The sequence below is a fragment of the Pseudorasbora parva genome, chromosome 20 (assembly GCF_024679245.1).
Source record: "Pseudorasbora parva isolate DD20220531a chromosome 20, ASM2467924v1, whole genome shotgun sequence".
NCBI classification, from domain to species: domain Eukaryota; kingdom Metazoa; phylum Chordata; class Actinopteri; order Cypriniformes; family Gobionidae; genus Pseudorasbora; species Pseudorasbora parva.
This window is the reverse complement of record NC_090191.1, coordinates 28454231-28469367: the sequence shown is the minus strand read 5'-3', so window position 1 is coordinate 28469367 and position 15137 is coordinate 28454231. Positions and strand designations below refer to the sequence as shown.

The following is a 15137-nucleotide window of genomic DNA, read 5'->3' as shown; positions in this document are numbered from 1 at the left end:
CAACAACATTAAACATGCAGAGGAAGATAGCAATATATTCTGCTATTCCTGGTTGTGGAAGAACACAATCGCTGCATAAGCTTCCTTCGGATCCTAATATTAGGAATGTGTGGTTGAACTTTATTTTTAATAAAATAGAAAAATATAAATAAATCATTGTTTGTTTGATAAAGACCTTTACGAGCCCGTGATCGAGAGAATCATTCTGGTTGACGCTTCTCCCTCAATCTCTCCTCTCCGTCATGTGAACTGACAGGGGAGCTTAAACTCATTAAATATGCAAATCTTATCCAATCCTAGCCGTGGGCGTTTACTTCCAAGTCTCCAGTGCGTCACGCCCACCAAAACCCAGCTTTTTTAAGAGAGCCTCAAAACCAGTGTAGAAAATAGCCTATTATTTATTGGTTATGATGTTTTTGAATTTAAAAACCACACGGACATCATTAGTTGACCTTAGACAACAGTATAACATTTTTTAAAAAGCGAGTTCGTGACACCTTTGAGATTGGTTAATAGAAGTGTACCTCAATAAACTCCTAATTTACTGCTTTTATTAATAATATTTAGTTCATAAGGTAGTTTTTGTAATGTTTAAGTTTAGGTATTGCGTAGGTTTAAGGGATGTAGAATATGGTCATGCAAAATAAGGCATTAATATGTGTACTAATAAACAACAAATATCCTAGTAAGATGCATGCTAATAAACAACTACGGAAACACTTTATTTAGGGTTCAATTTTCGCTATTAAGTAGTTGCTTTCCTTTTCATATCTAGTACATATCTTTTCATAAGTTGAATACAGAAGGCGGTCTGGCGGATGGATGCACTTTTTTGGGCTTTAAATTGTGGGCTGCCATTCTGCATTATAAAACTTGGATAAACCAGGACATATTTTAATATAACTCCGAATGTATTCGTCTGAAAGAAGAATGTCATATACACCTATAGGATATAGCTTGAGGGTGAATAAATCATGGGCTAATTTTCATTTTTGGGTGAACTATCACCTTAATAAGCAGTAAATTAGTTTATTGAGGCAAAAGTTGTATTTATTAGTGAATATGTGTACTGAATATGTATACTAAAGTGTTACCATAACTAGTTAATAGTGAGAAATGGGCTCTAAACTACAATGTTAGCAATAATTTATATTGCACTGAAGAAGAACTAGTTCTTTTTTAAATATAGATGGACAAATGCTTAAATTAATATGATTTGCTGAAGTATGGTAATGGTGGACTAGAGACAGCTAAACTAATCTCAGGGCACATCAGGGGGATTTTTTTACATATGGCGCATCACATGTGTCCATAATTGAACACGACTAACTAATTTAAGTTTTTTTAAAAAGAAGTGAGGACAAACAGAGAGAAAATAGGGAGAGAGAAGAGGTAAATAAACAGGAAAAGACACATCAAAACAGCTGTAACAAGACTTATGCTGAGCCACGTCTCGACTCTTTCCACCTAAATCCTGTTTTTGACAAGCTGTCACTTAATAAATCCTCAACAAATCCCACACAATCTGACGGAAACACAGCACAATATTACTGGGGAAAAAAACAACTGACTGAAAACAGTTACCTAGATGACACTTAAAGAACAGTAACTATAGCAGAATACTGAACTGACCAGTTTCCTGTTGCTGTAAGTGTAGTGATAGTCATTAGTTGCAAGTTGCAAGACCTTCCATGATTTTTTAATTGTAAACCTGAATTGCTTTAGTATTCTGCTTGTGAGCAGCTCTTAAAAAAGATTTCACAACCGCTTGGTTGGTTGCAAGTCATTTTTTACAACTCATGGTTAACATACAGGATATGACCTAGAGAGGTGAATATGAAGACATAATTATTTCTCTTTCTATATTGTCTGAAATACTGTACATTCGTTTCTACTGCTTCTGTTACATTTTTGCAGGAACCAATCACAGACTGGCTTATCCACCTGGCACGCTATTGGTGGGTTTAACACGAAGACCGATAGAGAAGCGATGGGTCATTGCCCGTTGATCACGCCTCTTGTGGTCTGATTTGTTGAAGGACTATCCAATTGCGTACAGAGTCATTCAAATAATGCTCGTTTATCGCGCCTCTTGTACAGTAGTAAATACAGAGCAGGCTCCCCAGACCTATGTTCAATCTTAAATTGAGCTTGGTCTGGTGATTGCCAGACAAAAATGAAATCAAAAAGAAACCACAAATGTGTCTTTCCCCCCCCCAATACCATGATTAATGGGTAACACTTTACAACAAGTTTTCATTTGTTCATATTATTTGAGCAATACATTTGTTATTTTTCTGTTTTTGTTCACCTTTGTTAAAGTTATAAATAATAAATAAAGTTATAATAATAAAAAGACAGCTGTTCACTGCTCAATTAGTTCCTAGTGTTTTCACTAATTATAACAAATGCAACTTTTGATTTTAATTATGTATTAGTAAATGTTGAAATTAAGACTTGTAATAAATTAAGATTATGCTGTAGAAATTCAGTACAATATTAGTTACTGTTAACTAAACCATGTAATGTTAATGAAACCTTATTGTAAAGTGTCACCAAGTAATGTGATAAGCCGTCATAAGTGTGATGTGTGAGCATCTCTATTTAATGTAGGATATACAGATAATATATGAGTGTTTTGATAGGTCCTGTGTAATCCTGCAGCACAAAACTGCAGAGTTGACTATAATCAGGCAGAAAATAGAGTCCTGTAAAAGCTGTGATTTCATGCTTAAGGAGACACCGGAGGCCAAAAATAGAGCTGGTCAAAATCCACAAACATCCACACAAGCACAAAAAGAGGGTTAAAGTACAGTACAACAGGAAATAGTTGAACACACACCTGCTCAAACACACTAACACACACATCAAGAGAAGTCCCGCCAGAATGTGCGGCTGAATTTATAGAGTCATCTGGCAGATAAACAGTGACTTCGGTTGCATCAGGTGTGAATCACAGGCCTACAGGCAACACTGCTCACTGCGTCTCCATGACAACTTGCAGGTGACTCACCAACCTCTCTAGGTAAGGCTAAATCTGTTTCCACGACAACCCTAACCCTTTCCGCAGGAATGATGCCAGAGGAAAGAACTGCGGCAGGGGCCGTAGCATTCCAGTACAACAGGAATCTAACCAAACGCCACGACAAGAGGAGGAGGAGGAGGGTGCCATGGGACCTAATGTTCTGTGTTTGTCAAATCAATACAGCAAGTATTTATAATATAATATCATGTACTGCAATATAATACGAAAAGTAATGATCTGGGAATTAATTGGATTGTGAAGCATTTTCTGTTGTGATACCATTTAATAATAATTGTTATATTGTAAATTGAGTGGTTTGTGAGAAGTTCATAAATAGTTATACATAATTTGTATTATAATTATTCTAATAATTATAATATAAATTATCCATTAATAATGATTAGTGCTGTCAATCGATTAAAAAAAATTCTGTAATTGTTTTTTTATTTTTTGTACTGTAATAATTACAGTTACTCTCCAAATTAATGTAGAAACAACTTAAAGACAGTGTATTTTACATATTTGTTGTATATTTGTTGTAATGGCATCTGTTTATGAATGAAAACTAGTATCACTGATACTAAAACTGCTACTGATGTCTCGATGAATTATTTAAAAAAAATGTACATTAATGATAGACATTCAACACAACAGTATAATTCAAAGCTATATAAATTGTATAATTCATTAGGCTTTAAAATTATCATTTAAAATGATAGAATTTTTTATTTAAATTAACTTAAAACAAGCTTCACATAAACCCATTATTATAAATGCTATAATTACCGAAATGTTATAAAGTTCTGTTATAATACACAACTGGTGTATTATGCTGCTGTGACTTTAAGACCTGCCGCTACCGCACATGCGTCTCATTTTCTCAAAACTCTTGTTATTTAATTAATTTGAGACTGCTCTAATGAAAACCCTCGGCAAATATGCATTTTGGCCTAATTCTGCGTGTTATTGTTCGTTGAAGTGAGAACGAGAACTCTGAGTGCGCTGTCTTTCTGGCGCACATCTTTCTGTGCGTTGTGTGTGTGTCGGGACATTCACAGACAGCGCCTTCTCTTTTTCCGTGTTGTGCTTGAATAGTTTAAAAGCATTTACATAAATAAGAGCGTGATCATATAATTTAACGCTAGCCCAAGGATGACAGAAAAAACGGATGCAGCGTTAATTTTGTTAAATATTTTTTTGCGTGTTAAACTAAAGAAATAAATCACATGTAAATGTCAATTTTGATAGCACTAATAATGATTAGTTATAAATAATAATAGTAATAATAATAATTATTATTGTACAATGCTTCACAATCCAATCAATTCCAAAAGAAAATAATAAATTCCTGCCCATGTTTCCTTATTGAGTATCTTGGAAATACGTCATATTGAAGAAAAATGGATTGCTAATGTTTAATGTTGACTTAATGAGATGCACAAATTATTTTTCTGATAAGTATAAATGCTGAGTTAGTGCGGAGATTATTTACCACAACTTTCTATCGATTGCTTTTGTTGCTAGCTTTCATTGTTTAGAAGTTACCAACCGTTACGAGGACAGGCGTGATGGAGCTGGATGTCCAGAGAGCAGGGTTTGCGTGTGACAGCTGTAGCCACTGACTCGTAAGGGTTGTCCTCATCCTCTGGTAAAAACACGTCCAGTGATGGAGAATGGGCAATTTCACCACATCGCTTGTCCTGCACAAACAGCATAACAGAAACAAGAGTCTTTAGATACAGACAGACAGATAGACCAAAAGACTGATAGACCAACAGATAGTCAGACATTTTCTTGAAAAAAAAATTCAAAGTGTCAAAAAGACACTGCAACCAATTGAGAGTTTCTCCCCATGAAGACAAACCATTCTGTCTCAAGCGCACAATGGCAGGGATAAACAGCCACCCATGACACCCTGCTCCATCATCTTCAGTGAAACACTGCCATCACCTCCTGCTGCCTGTTTGTCTTCATGGGTGCAACACGGCAGGCGTGTGAGGGCAACCATCCCTCAAAGTAAACATAGCACAAGCCAAGCTGCCCCCATTGTCATCGCACTTATTTCCCATGAACCCCATCGATTTCTTCTCAGATGACTATTACTCTACCTGTCAGGCCCAAATCCTGCATCACCCAGACAGCATAAGACACATCCATCATGCACCAGGCACAGGGGAAAGGGTGATTTATCACATGGGATTGAAAGAAAGACCTTTGTCTCTCTCTCTGTTTCTCTCCTGATGATACAGCTGTTCAGTTAATTCCATATGGACACTCAAGATCAGGTCTTAGTTAAGACTAAATTAAATCCTCCTTCCAACATTCACTCTCCATTAATGTGTGTCCATGCAAAAATCATCCATGAAGGTAGATTGTCGTGGGTAAGTTTCTAGGGCATAGGTGGGTGCTAGGGAGTTTGCTATGGTTACTACAGTGTTGATACGATACTAGGGGTGTGCAGCAGAGCCAGACTGGGGGTCTTTCCCGCTCCTTTTTAATTTACAAAGGAACTTTGTGTACTGAGTTATGTCAGAACAATCAACCATATAAGAGGACTTGGACTCTATAAATAGCCGATTAGAGAACATGCAAGATGAAAGAAAATAATCAGTGGCTGAAAATTGCTAAAACAACTTTTACTATGGATATAATTGCAAATCTAAATGAATTATATAGAATACATAAATGCATAAATGTATCCGAGAGTGAGACAGAGCGATGTCATGTAGCCACTCATATCGTACAAGGTTTAAAATATGCGCTTGACAGAAAACCGGTTTCTGAATAACGTGCAGAGAGGCAATGTCTGATTTGCAACTGTGCTGTGCTTATTTAATTAATTTGTGTATCATATATTATAACATTTAAATAATTTAAATAGACATGATGAATAGAGGAAAATGTGTATGATGTAGTATTTCAGTTGATATAACTCTTTCCCAGTTATGATTTCTGAGAAACGCAGAGAAGGCAACACATCTACTGCACTGTAAAAAAATAATAATAAATTATTTATATATATATATATATATATATATATATATATATATATATATATATATATATATATATATATATATAAATAATAATAAATTATTTATATATATATATATATATATATATATACCTTTTTATCTTTTGTCAAATTAATTAGTTAATTAATATGGTTCAGATAAAAATATTTTGAGTTTATATTTATTAAAAGCTCCAAGCTCCTTCATTGTATTAACTAAATGTTTTCATTTAAATGAACTCAGAAATTAATGCATTTTAAGGCAACCAGGTAACTTACTTTTTTAAGTTAAACCAACAATACTTTTCTCAGTGTGTAGACCTTCGCTCATTTAATTCATAGAGGTTAAACTCATTCACTTTACACACCCATTATTGAGTAATTTGTTTAGATATTTATGTATAATATCACACTGGCTCAGTCTACAAAATATTTTTTCTATTATTTGGCAGAAATCGTTATTCATTGTGAAGCCATTATCTGTGCCTTTTTAAATAAGTTATTCAGTCAGATCCCTACTATAGAGTAGGGTGTTCACTGTGTTTAATAGGCTGTTGCTTGGCGGTTAGAGCATTTCTTGGTGATTGTGAGTAGTGCTTGCTCAAAGTCATCTCCATAATGCTAGGGAGTTTTTTATAGGTGGTTGCCATGGTGTTACTAGGGTGTTCAGTGTGGTTGGGTACTGTGGTTGTTGTTTCACAACTATTATTTTTTTACATTGTGGTGCTTGCAAAATTTGCCTCCACTACTCAAGTTTTCTGGGTGGTGGTTAGGTGTTTGCTTACTGGTCGAAGTCAAAAAGTCCACAGTGAACGGCAGGCTACATACTGATGTTTAAAACGTGTGGTTAAAAATGTGCCTTAGCAAAGCTTCGCCGCATTGATCATATCTGTGTAAGCCTTCTCCTCTTTTCCCACTTCCTCTAATGATCGTTTTACCCTCTCTTTCCATTTGAGCCACACTGAATAAAGCTCCAGTCAGAAAGAACAGAGGCCCTCCAGAGAGCCGCACTGCGAAATCAACAGAGAGAATAACAGAGAGGTGCGAAAGAGAGAAAAACAGAGAGCGATCAAAGCTGCGTTCACAAGAACTTATACGTTTGGACTTTCTGTGTCAGTTTAAATAGCATGGCGGGGCGGGGCGGGACAGAGGGGTCGGGCACACGCCGAGGAAAATACTGAGAGAGCAGGAAAGTGGGGAAATGCATGGGCTTTGAATCAGTGGTTTCCTGCATCGTACGCTAACATGCACACGCTTACACAGGAAACTACCAACTGGCCAAATAGAAAGAGAAAAAAAACGACAGAAAAGATTTTAGTTATACTGCTGGTGAAATAATATGACTATACAGTATCGTTTTTAATAACCTATCCCTTAACCTGGAAGAAAATTATGTTTTTTTAAATTAAATTATATTTTTTAAATAAACAAATAATTCATAAATACCTTTATATTTAATAAACAACCTAATATTGGTAATATCATGAATAATACTAATCGTGATCATAAAAATCTAAAATAATTAAATAAATAATTTTTATAATTCTGTTGATAATTATTTAAAAATATATATATTTGTGTTTTATCAGATTTAGATCAAGTTTGTCCCAAATCTATAAGCACGTACACACACAAGAGTATACAGTACACACTTATGTTAAAGAAGTTCATTACCTGTTTATCTCTAGCAGATCCTTATTTCTTCACTCTGACTGAAATTTCAACTCTTCAGCGTACAGACAAAATGACCCCTCTGCGCCTGGCTGTCCGAGCACACTACAACTCTTGTTCTCTTTCTCTATCTCTCTCTGACAGCAGTCACAGGAACTTCTTTTTTTCTCTCAGAAAAGGAAGACTACAAAACAAACAAAAGCGGTTCAAGTCAGTAATTAGCGTGCTGATGTAGAGCTGCAAGTTGCTGGACTCGGACTCAAATAGGAAATCTACCCGGACGGCCCTCGGTCACGTCTGCAATCTTCAGCTGCACATGTGACTGGGGCCTGACAGACTTTACTGCTGGCTTAACTCTTGTCTTCCTCCCCTTCTCATTTTCTTCTTAAATCAGCTCTTTTCGCTTTATTCCCTTTGGTTTTCTTCACATTTATCCAGAGTTCTGTCACTTCTGTCTCTCGCTATTTTCTCAGTTGATACAGTATCTGATCTGGATGGCCACTGTCATTTCCTGTGCTTTTCTAATCTGAGCTCTGCATATTTTGGAGGAGGACCCCCACAGCATAAAAGGACCTCAGAGACCTTCTCAGAACAGATAGAGGGATTGATATAAAGAGCGAGAGGGAAGATAAGACTGGTCATGTGCTTTAGAGGAGGGCTTTGCATGCAGAGATGATACCAGCGGAGGGAAGGAAGGCTTACACAATTTCATTGCAATATGCTTCACGGCAATTCTTCATTATAAACTGAACAAACAATAAGCGGGAAAATGAAAGAACTACAAATAAATAACACCAGTATGATAAAGTAGCCTGTTCAAGACAGTCATTTTCTCACTAAAAGGCTTCCAGCCAAAATAATCTCATTCTCCCTGATATATAACGGACTTAGTGCAAGAGATGAGAGGAAACAGAGAGTTGGGGAAAGACGACAAAGGGAAAAAAAGACAAAATTTGCGCATTGAACAATGGCAATGATTTACAAACTTTCATAATAAAGCCTGACTAAAGTTGTTACCTTCTTCTATTAAACATCTTTGCAGATTTATAACCTGCTCCCAATGTAACTATGAACTTCAGCATGCCGGGTATGGAAACACAGAAGGGTACATCTGCAGGTCAAACCCCAAATGCTGAGAGGACTAGCAGTGGTTTAAGAACAGTATGGTAAGCGAGTCAGACTGGTAACCCAAAGGTTGCGGTCTCAAAATTTGCAGGAAATGACTAAGGTGGCCCTGAGCAAGACACCTAACCCCCAACATGTCACAGCAAAAATGGCTGCTCACTGTTCTGGGTATGTATGTGTGTCGGTTGTTTGCAGTGTGTGTTCACTACTTGGACAAACTCGGATGGATTGAATGCAGTGGACAAATTCCGTTACAATACTTGGCCTTCACATGTCACTTAGAAATTTAAGACTAGACTCACAAATATGTTCTCAAATTAACATTTTGCCAAACCTGTCATTGATTATTGGATTGAGAACATTGACTGTTATATAAAACAGCATTTTGAAATATTCAGTTGAAAATAAATCTATATTGTAGCGTGAAAATATTTTTTCCTGGTATATTCCTGCAAATAGCACAGACTATTGTGTCATTTGCAGCATCATACATTAGACAGTCTCTCTGTAACAGTATTTGTCACAAAATAGTGTCAAAATTCGTCAAGGTCCATCATTATGCTTATCATTATCATTATACCCAAAATTTGGGTTTTCTAGAATCTAGCACACCCAATTAAGTCACTTGGGTATCGCAGTTTTCTACCATGCATTGATGTATTTCCTATTAAAACAAAAAATTATTGAATAATTGAAGGAATAAACAACATCCAGTAAGCTTTAGGTTTATTTTAGATTTATTGTGAACTTTTAAGCTGGCTTCAAAGCTAAAATGGATAAAATATATGGATAAATAAAATAAAATAAAATAAAATAAAAACCCATATGGATGGCTTCAAAGCGACAGCAATGGTCATGGACCAAAAGCCAAAATTTTATTTTTGGCTAAAGTAAAATTTTCCTCAGAGTTAAAATGCTAAAATTATATTTTGCGACTTAGGGTGCTTTCACACCTGCCTCATTTAGTTCGGTTGAATCGTACTAGAGTTCGTTTCCCTCTTTGGTGCGGTTCGTTTGGTGAGGTCTGAAAGCAGCAATCGCACTCGGGTGCGCACCAAAAGCGGACCAAACAAGCGTACCGAGACCTCCTTGAAGAGGTGGTCTCGGTACGATTTCAAACAAACTCTGGAGCGGTTTGTTTGTGGTGAGAACGTGATCCGACCTCGAACAGAACCAACTGCAAAAGTACTGATCATTTTTGGACTGAACCAGCTGCCGTAGTTAGCTGCGCTGACATTGTGTGCATGATATTATTACCTGATAGATCGTTGGCAATATTTTCGGAAGATGGAAGTATGTCAAGAGTTAATAATTAATGCACGCCTCCGCTTGAAGTGACGAGTGATGCGCGCTCGCCGTCTGCAGTGCATTAGAACGTTGTTTTCTGTGTGGTAAATAGACAGAGTGTAGTAGATTATGGCCAGGGACAAAACTGGCCCGCGCAGTCGTCTCCATAGTGTTATTATAGTTTGCTGGCTTAGCCTCTTCTGTTGGAATTTTCCCACACGTAAATTCTGACCAATCGAAAAGCAGTTTAGGAAATACGCCATGGCCAATGAGTGATGTGGATGTTGTCACGTGCCTGCGTTTTGGTTCGTTTCAAAGCAATCAGTGTGGTGTGAAAAGGAACCAAAAAATCTGAAAAATGCAACAATGTATAATTGTTTGCCCTTGATTCGGACCAAATGAACCGAACTAGAGATGTGAAAGCACCCTTACTAATCAGTTGAACTAAGGGTGGGGCACTCTCATTGCAGAGATCCTCTGATTGGACCAAAATCTGTCCCGTGCAGGATGAGTCATCAATAGTTTTATTCCCGGATGGGAAACTGGCATTAACTTAAAAAAAAAAAAAAAGTTAACTTATAAATGAGAGAGTGATGAGAAAGTGACAATGTGCAAAAAGCAGGACAAAGTAGGAAAAAATTAAGCTAGTCAACCACACAAAGTCGCGGATGAGCGAATAGTCCATAAAGGGCCAGTAGGGAGACCGGAGGCATTTTGAGCTTTGAGTCCTCCTGAGAGCTTTCTTATGCAGGAAAAACCGTCAACACCTTATCATGCACAGCCTGTACAGTCTCAGAGAAGTTAACATTCATTAGTTCCCCTAATTATCTCTCAGCACCTAGGAGGAAGTGCGGAAACCTTCTCGGTAGATGAAGCCACTGTCGGGGTTCTGAGATTTTAAACATGAGTCACGGATATACAAAAGAGATTATGCCACATGTGGGAGAGGAGGAGCAGGACGATGAAGATTAAAACAAATATGATGGAGGAAACATTTAACGCGATCACTCGAGGGAGCCTGCTGCTTTAGAATAACTAAGGCTTTCCTTTATATTATTACAGAGTAACAAAAGCACCCATGTGAGTAATCCGAGCACTTAACAACGATGATTTCCAACGTGGAGAGTCAGAGACTGCGTCAAAGCTCACAGAGAACCGCAGGAGCTATGATGGTGGTCTTTCATTCAATTTTAATGCCACACAAAATTGGTATCAAGAGAACTGGACAAACAAGGATGGGAACAAAGCATATGAGAAAATGTTATTGTGCTTGTCGCTTGGTGGTAAATAACTTTTATTACTGAAATTGCTTCTTAAACAAGTGAATATTTCTATAAATCCTTCATTAATAAGGCGTTCGAGTTGAATCCAGTATGAAGGCAGTATATTTATATGCAATAAAGCCCGTTCTCGCTCCATCTCTTGTATTTGACTTTAAACAGCTCATAAAATACGACCAGTCGTTTAGGATTCTTATCCAAGCACTGTTTTCAGACTGATCTATTAAACACAGTGAGCGACTCCTAAATCACCCTGGGCAGTCAGTGAGACCATAAGTTTCCTCTAATACAAACACTCACACACACATAAAGCCATTCCGCTTAATTACAATGGAAAATACAATGAAAAACTTTACTTCCCGGAGCACTTAATTAGCTGTAATTAGTGGCTTTTGTAAGAGCACAAAGTCATCGAGCTGGACAAGCCCAACCAAATTACTCCTATACAAGCAATGAAATGCCATAATTTAGCCATAATCGAATGCTTTATGCAAACTGAGGATAACAATAGATGAAATTATCAGGACAACAACAAGCAAACGCCCTTCCAGGCGATCAGTAGTGCAGTATAAATTATATAAGCTGCCATTAAAAAGTTTGGGGTTGGTATGATTTTTTTGAACACAGTAATATGGTGAAATATTACAATTTAGTTTTCAATTATAATAGATTTTAAAATGTCTCTGAAAAAGTTTGGGGGGTAAAATGTGTGTTATTTTGGCAAGGGTGCCTGCTAAAATTAGCATTCCTTGGTCTATATGTCACATTATTGAGGTCGCTTCAACCCGCAGACATGGAAAAAAACCCTCGGGAAAACCGCAGACTTGGCAACACTTAGACTTAGTTCTGTTGACATTTGACAACTAACGGTATGCGTGGCTCCGTTGCTCTGATTGGTTGTAGGTCTATGTTGATGTCTTTGCTGGTTCGGCTTAAACATGCCCCAGAAATACAGCCAACTTTTGGTGAAAATCGTGAAACATTTTTTTTTCAGTATTCTTTGATGAACAGAACCTTCAAAAGAACAGCATTACTGTAATTGAAATCAGTTTTTTGTAACATTTTAACAGTGTCTTTACGGTCATTTTTTATCTTTTTTTAATCACTCTTTGCTGAAAAAAAGTATTAATAAAGAAAAATAAATATTTTTAACCATAATGTATATATAAATATATTATATAAATAATACAATGTATAATAAAATATGCTTATTACTATAATCATAGTTGAATATTACCTATAATTTCCTTTCTAAGAAATACTTTCTTTATGAAAAATAAACAAAATCCCTTAGCTTAAAGAATGTAGTGTATTAAAGGGAAGCTAATGCTGTCAAGCTTTCTGACTTATTTATAGTGTTAAAAAGTTGGACTCTCATGCTAAATTCAAAATGAGTTTAACGTATGGAGTATTTCTGTGCCAAATACACTCATTCAGGATTCTGAAAGTTTTTTTTCCCCCGATTATGGCCCTTCATGAAGTTATAAAAGGCAGAATTCCTTGTATACTAGTGTAAGAGCGTCAACATTGACAGCGGCAGCGCTGTCATTTTGTTTTTAGACCACAAAATCAACAGTGTCACTAAAGAAATGTGTTTTTGGTTGTGAGGGAAAGATAGCCTTGTTCAGCTTCCCAAATAACCCAGCGTTAAGGAAACAGTGGATGCAGTGTGTTTCTGCAAGTGTGTTTGTTCACGAAACCACAGGCGGTGAGTGAAACTGCATCAAATGTATGTGCAATCGGCACGTAAGTGCATATAATATTAACAACATGAACGTATAGTGAACCGAAAGTTATCCAGGGAGTGTGTGTGCTCGAGATTCTTTAGCTCCGCCCACTCCACGCCTTTAAGAGTTCGCCTATTTTTGGAAAGACTCTGTACAGCGCATCTGTCTTTTATAAATATGATAAAACTAAAGACTCTTCAGACATATGAAGGTAATACTATTCTATAGGTACTCAAGATTAACATGAGATTGGCAGAAACTGTGTGTGTTATGCCCCCTTTAATGTAAAAAATAAACATTCATAAATCTTTATCACTAAGTGAGCTTCAACCCCACACAGAGCACTTTTTGGTTATTTGCAGTTCAATTATATTTCAGTCCTAATCTAAAACTGGTATTTTCCAGGGTGCCAAAACAATCTGGAAATGTCACAACAGAATGTCTGCTTGTAAACAGTAATTTTATCTACAGAAAAAAAACATTGCAAAGCAGATGCTACAGATGGGAACGCTTACCCTGATCTGAAATCACAAGACATTTTCAGCATAAACATTAAAAGCACGCTTGCTGACTGCAGCACTTGGATTAGAGGCGGAGTGAAAAAGTGTAGAAACAAACAACGCGAATGCACAGACCCAGGTTTTAAATACACAAATGTGTGATGTGACAAAAAAAACTGATAGTGGAAACAAGAATGGATAGAAAAATAAAAAAAGAGAGGCAGAGGAATGCTGGAGAGCAGCTTGAATGAGAAAGCAGTGGCTGATACCCAGTCTCTCTCTCTCTCTCTCTCTCTCTCTCTCTCTCTCTCCGTCTCTGGATGTTATTGCGCAGTGCTGTGACGCATCTGTTTTGATGGAGACTCAGATCTGTCAATTGAGAAGTGGGTGGATATCCCACGCCTTGCACTTTATGAATTCTATGTCTCCTAGCAACTACTGGAACCCTTCGGAAACCGTGTGCATCTCTCTCCCTGCGGAGGAGAGCCAGTGACGGAGTTCGGGATTGGCTTGCGGGTGCAGAAGTATGACTCGCAGTCCAAGGAACCCCAACTTGGAGCTGGAGTCTCCCCTCCCCCAGCATGCTGGCACCTTCACTATCCCTGTTTCCATGGTAGCGGGAGGTCTCCTCACATGGCGCAGGTGGGCGGATCAGCGTGTGACACGATTACACTTCCTGTGGGATAATTAGACTTCCTGTCTGAGGGACGGGAATCCCTCTTGCTCATTCTAGCATTATGAAAGACTCCTAAACATCAATCCACCCAACATTTCCACATCCATCTTTTTATCCACAATCAGAATTAAAGATAAAAAGAACATATCTTTTTATACCAGGAGGTCTTTGAAGATCTTTGAGGTTAGTTGGCTAAAATTTCCATAACAACATGCCACAAATTACATACCTGATGTATCTAGCATTTGGCCATAAGAAAGAATGTAAATAAATGAATATGAATATAAAACTTAACAAATTAAAACAATCTAAGAATTATAAAATTAAAAAAGTATACATCATAAAGTATGCAAATACATTAAATAAAAATAATAGATAAATAAATAAATAAAATTATATATTTAAAATATAATATAAAACATAAAATATTTGTATATTTAAAATATTGTATTTTATATTATATTCTTTTAATAGTTTATTTATTTATTTATGGATTTACATAAATTAAACTACAAAAAATTAAGAATGCATCATTAAGCATGTAAAGGTAGATCAATGAAATGGATAAATTCAATAAGAATTAATTAAATAATTAATTAATTATATTAAATATTTTTAATATATATTATTGACAACTTACCAAATTATTGGTTTCAGTGACTACTTTATGATCATGTATTATTTTTAAAAGTAATGTGTTACGTTACTTTTCAGTTACTTTTCCTCACCTGGGTAGTATGATTTTTATTAACAATTTTTTTTTTTTTTTTTTTTTTGACAAATGTAAAGGCCCTTTCACACAAGTGAAATGAATTAGCCTCGGGCTGAAGAAA

General features: G+C 36.5%; 1 protein-coding gene across 7 annotated transcripts in view; it reads right to left on the bottom strand.

Moving 5' to 3' along the window:
* Window positions 1-15137, bottom strand: part of anks1b (ankyrin repeat and sterile alpha motif domain containing 1B) — a 209080-nt gene that overhangs the window by 114006 nt on the left and 79937 nt on the right. For all 7 annotated transcript variants that reach the window (XM_067427655.1, XM_067427659.1, XM_067427652.1 and 4 more), the window contains one exon: window positions 4575-4725. In XM_067427655.1, coding sequence (XP_067283756.1) covers window positions 4575-4725 — 151 coding nt within the window. The remainder of the gene's footprint in view (window positions 1-4574; window positions 4726-15137) is intronic.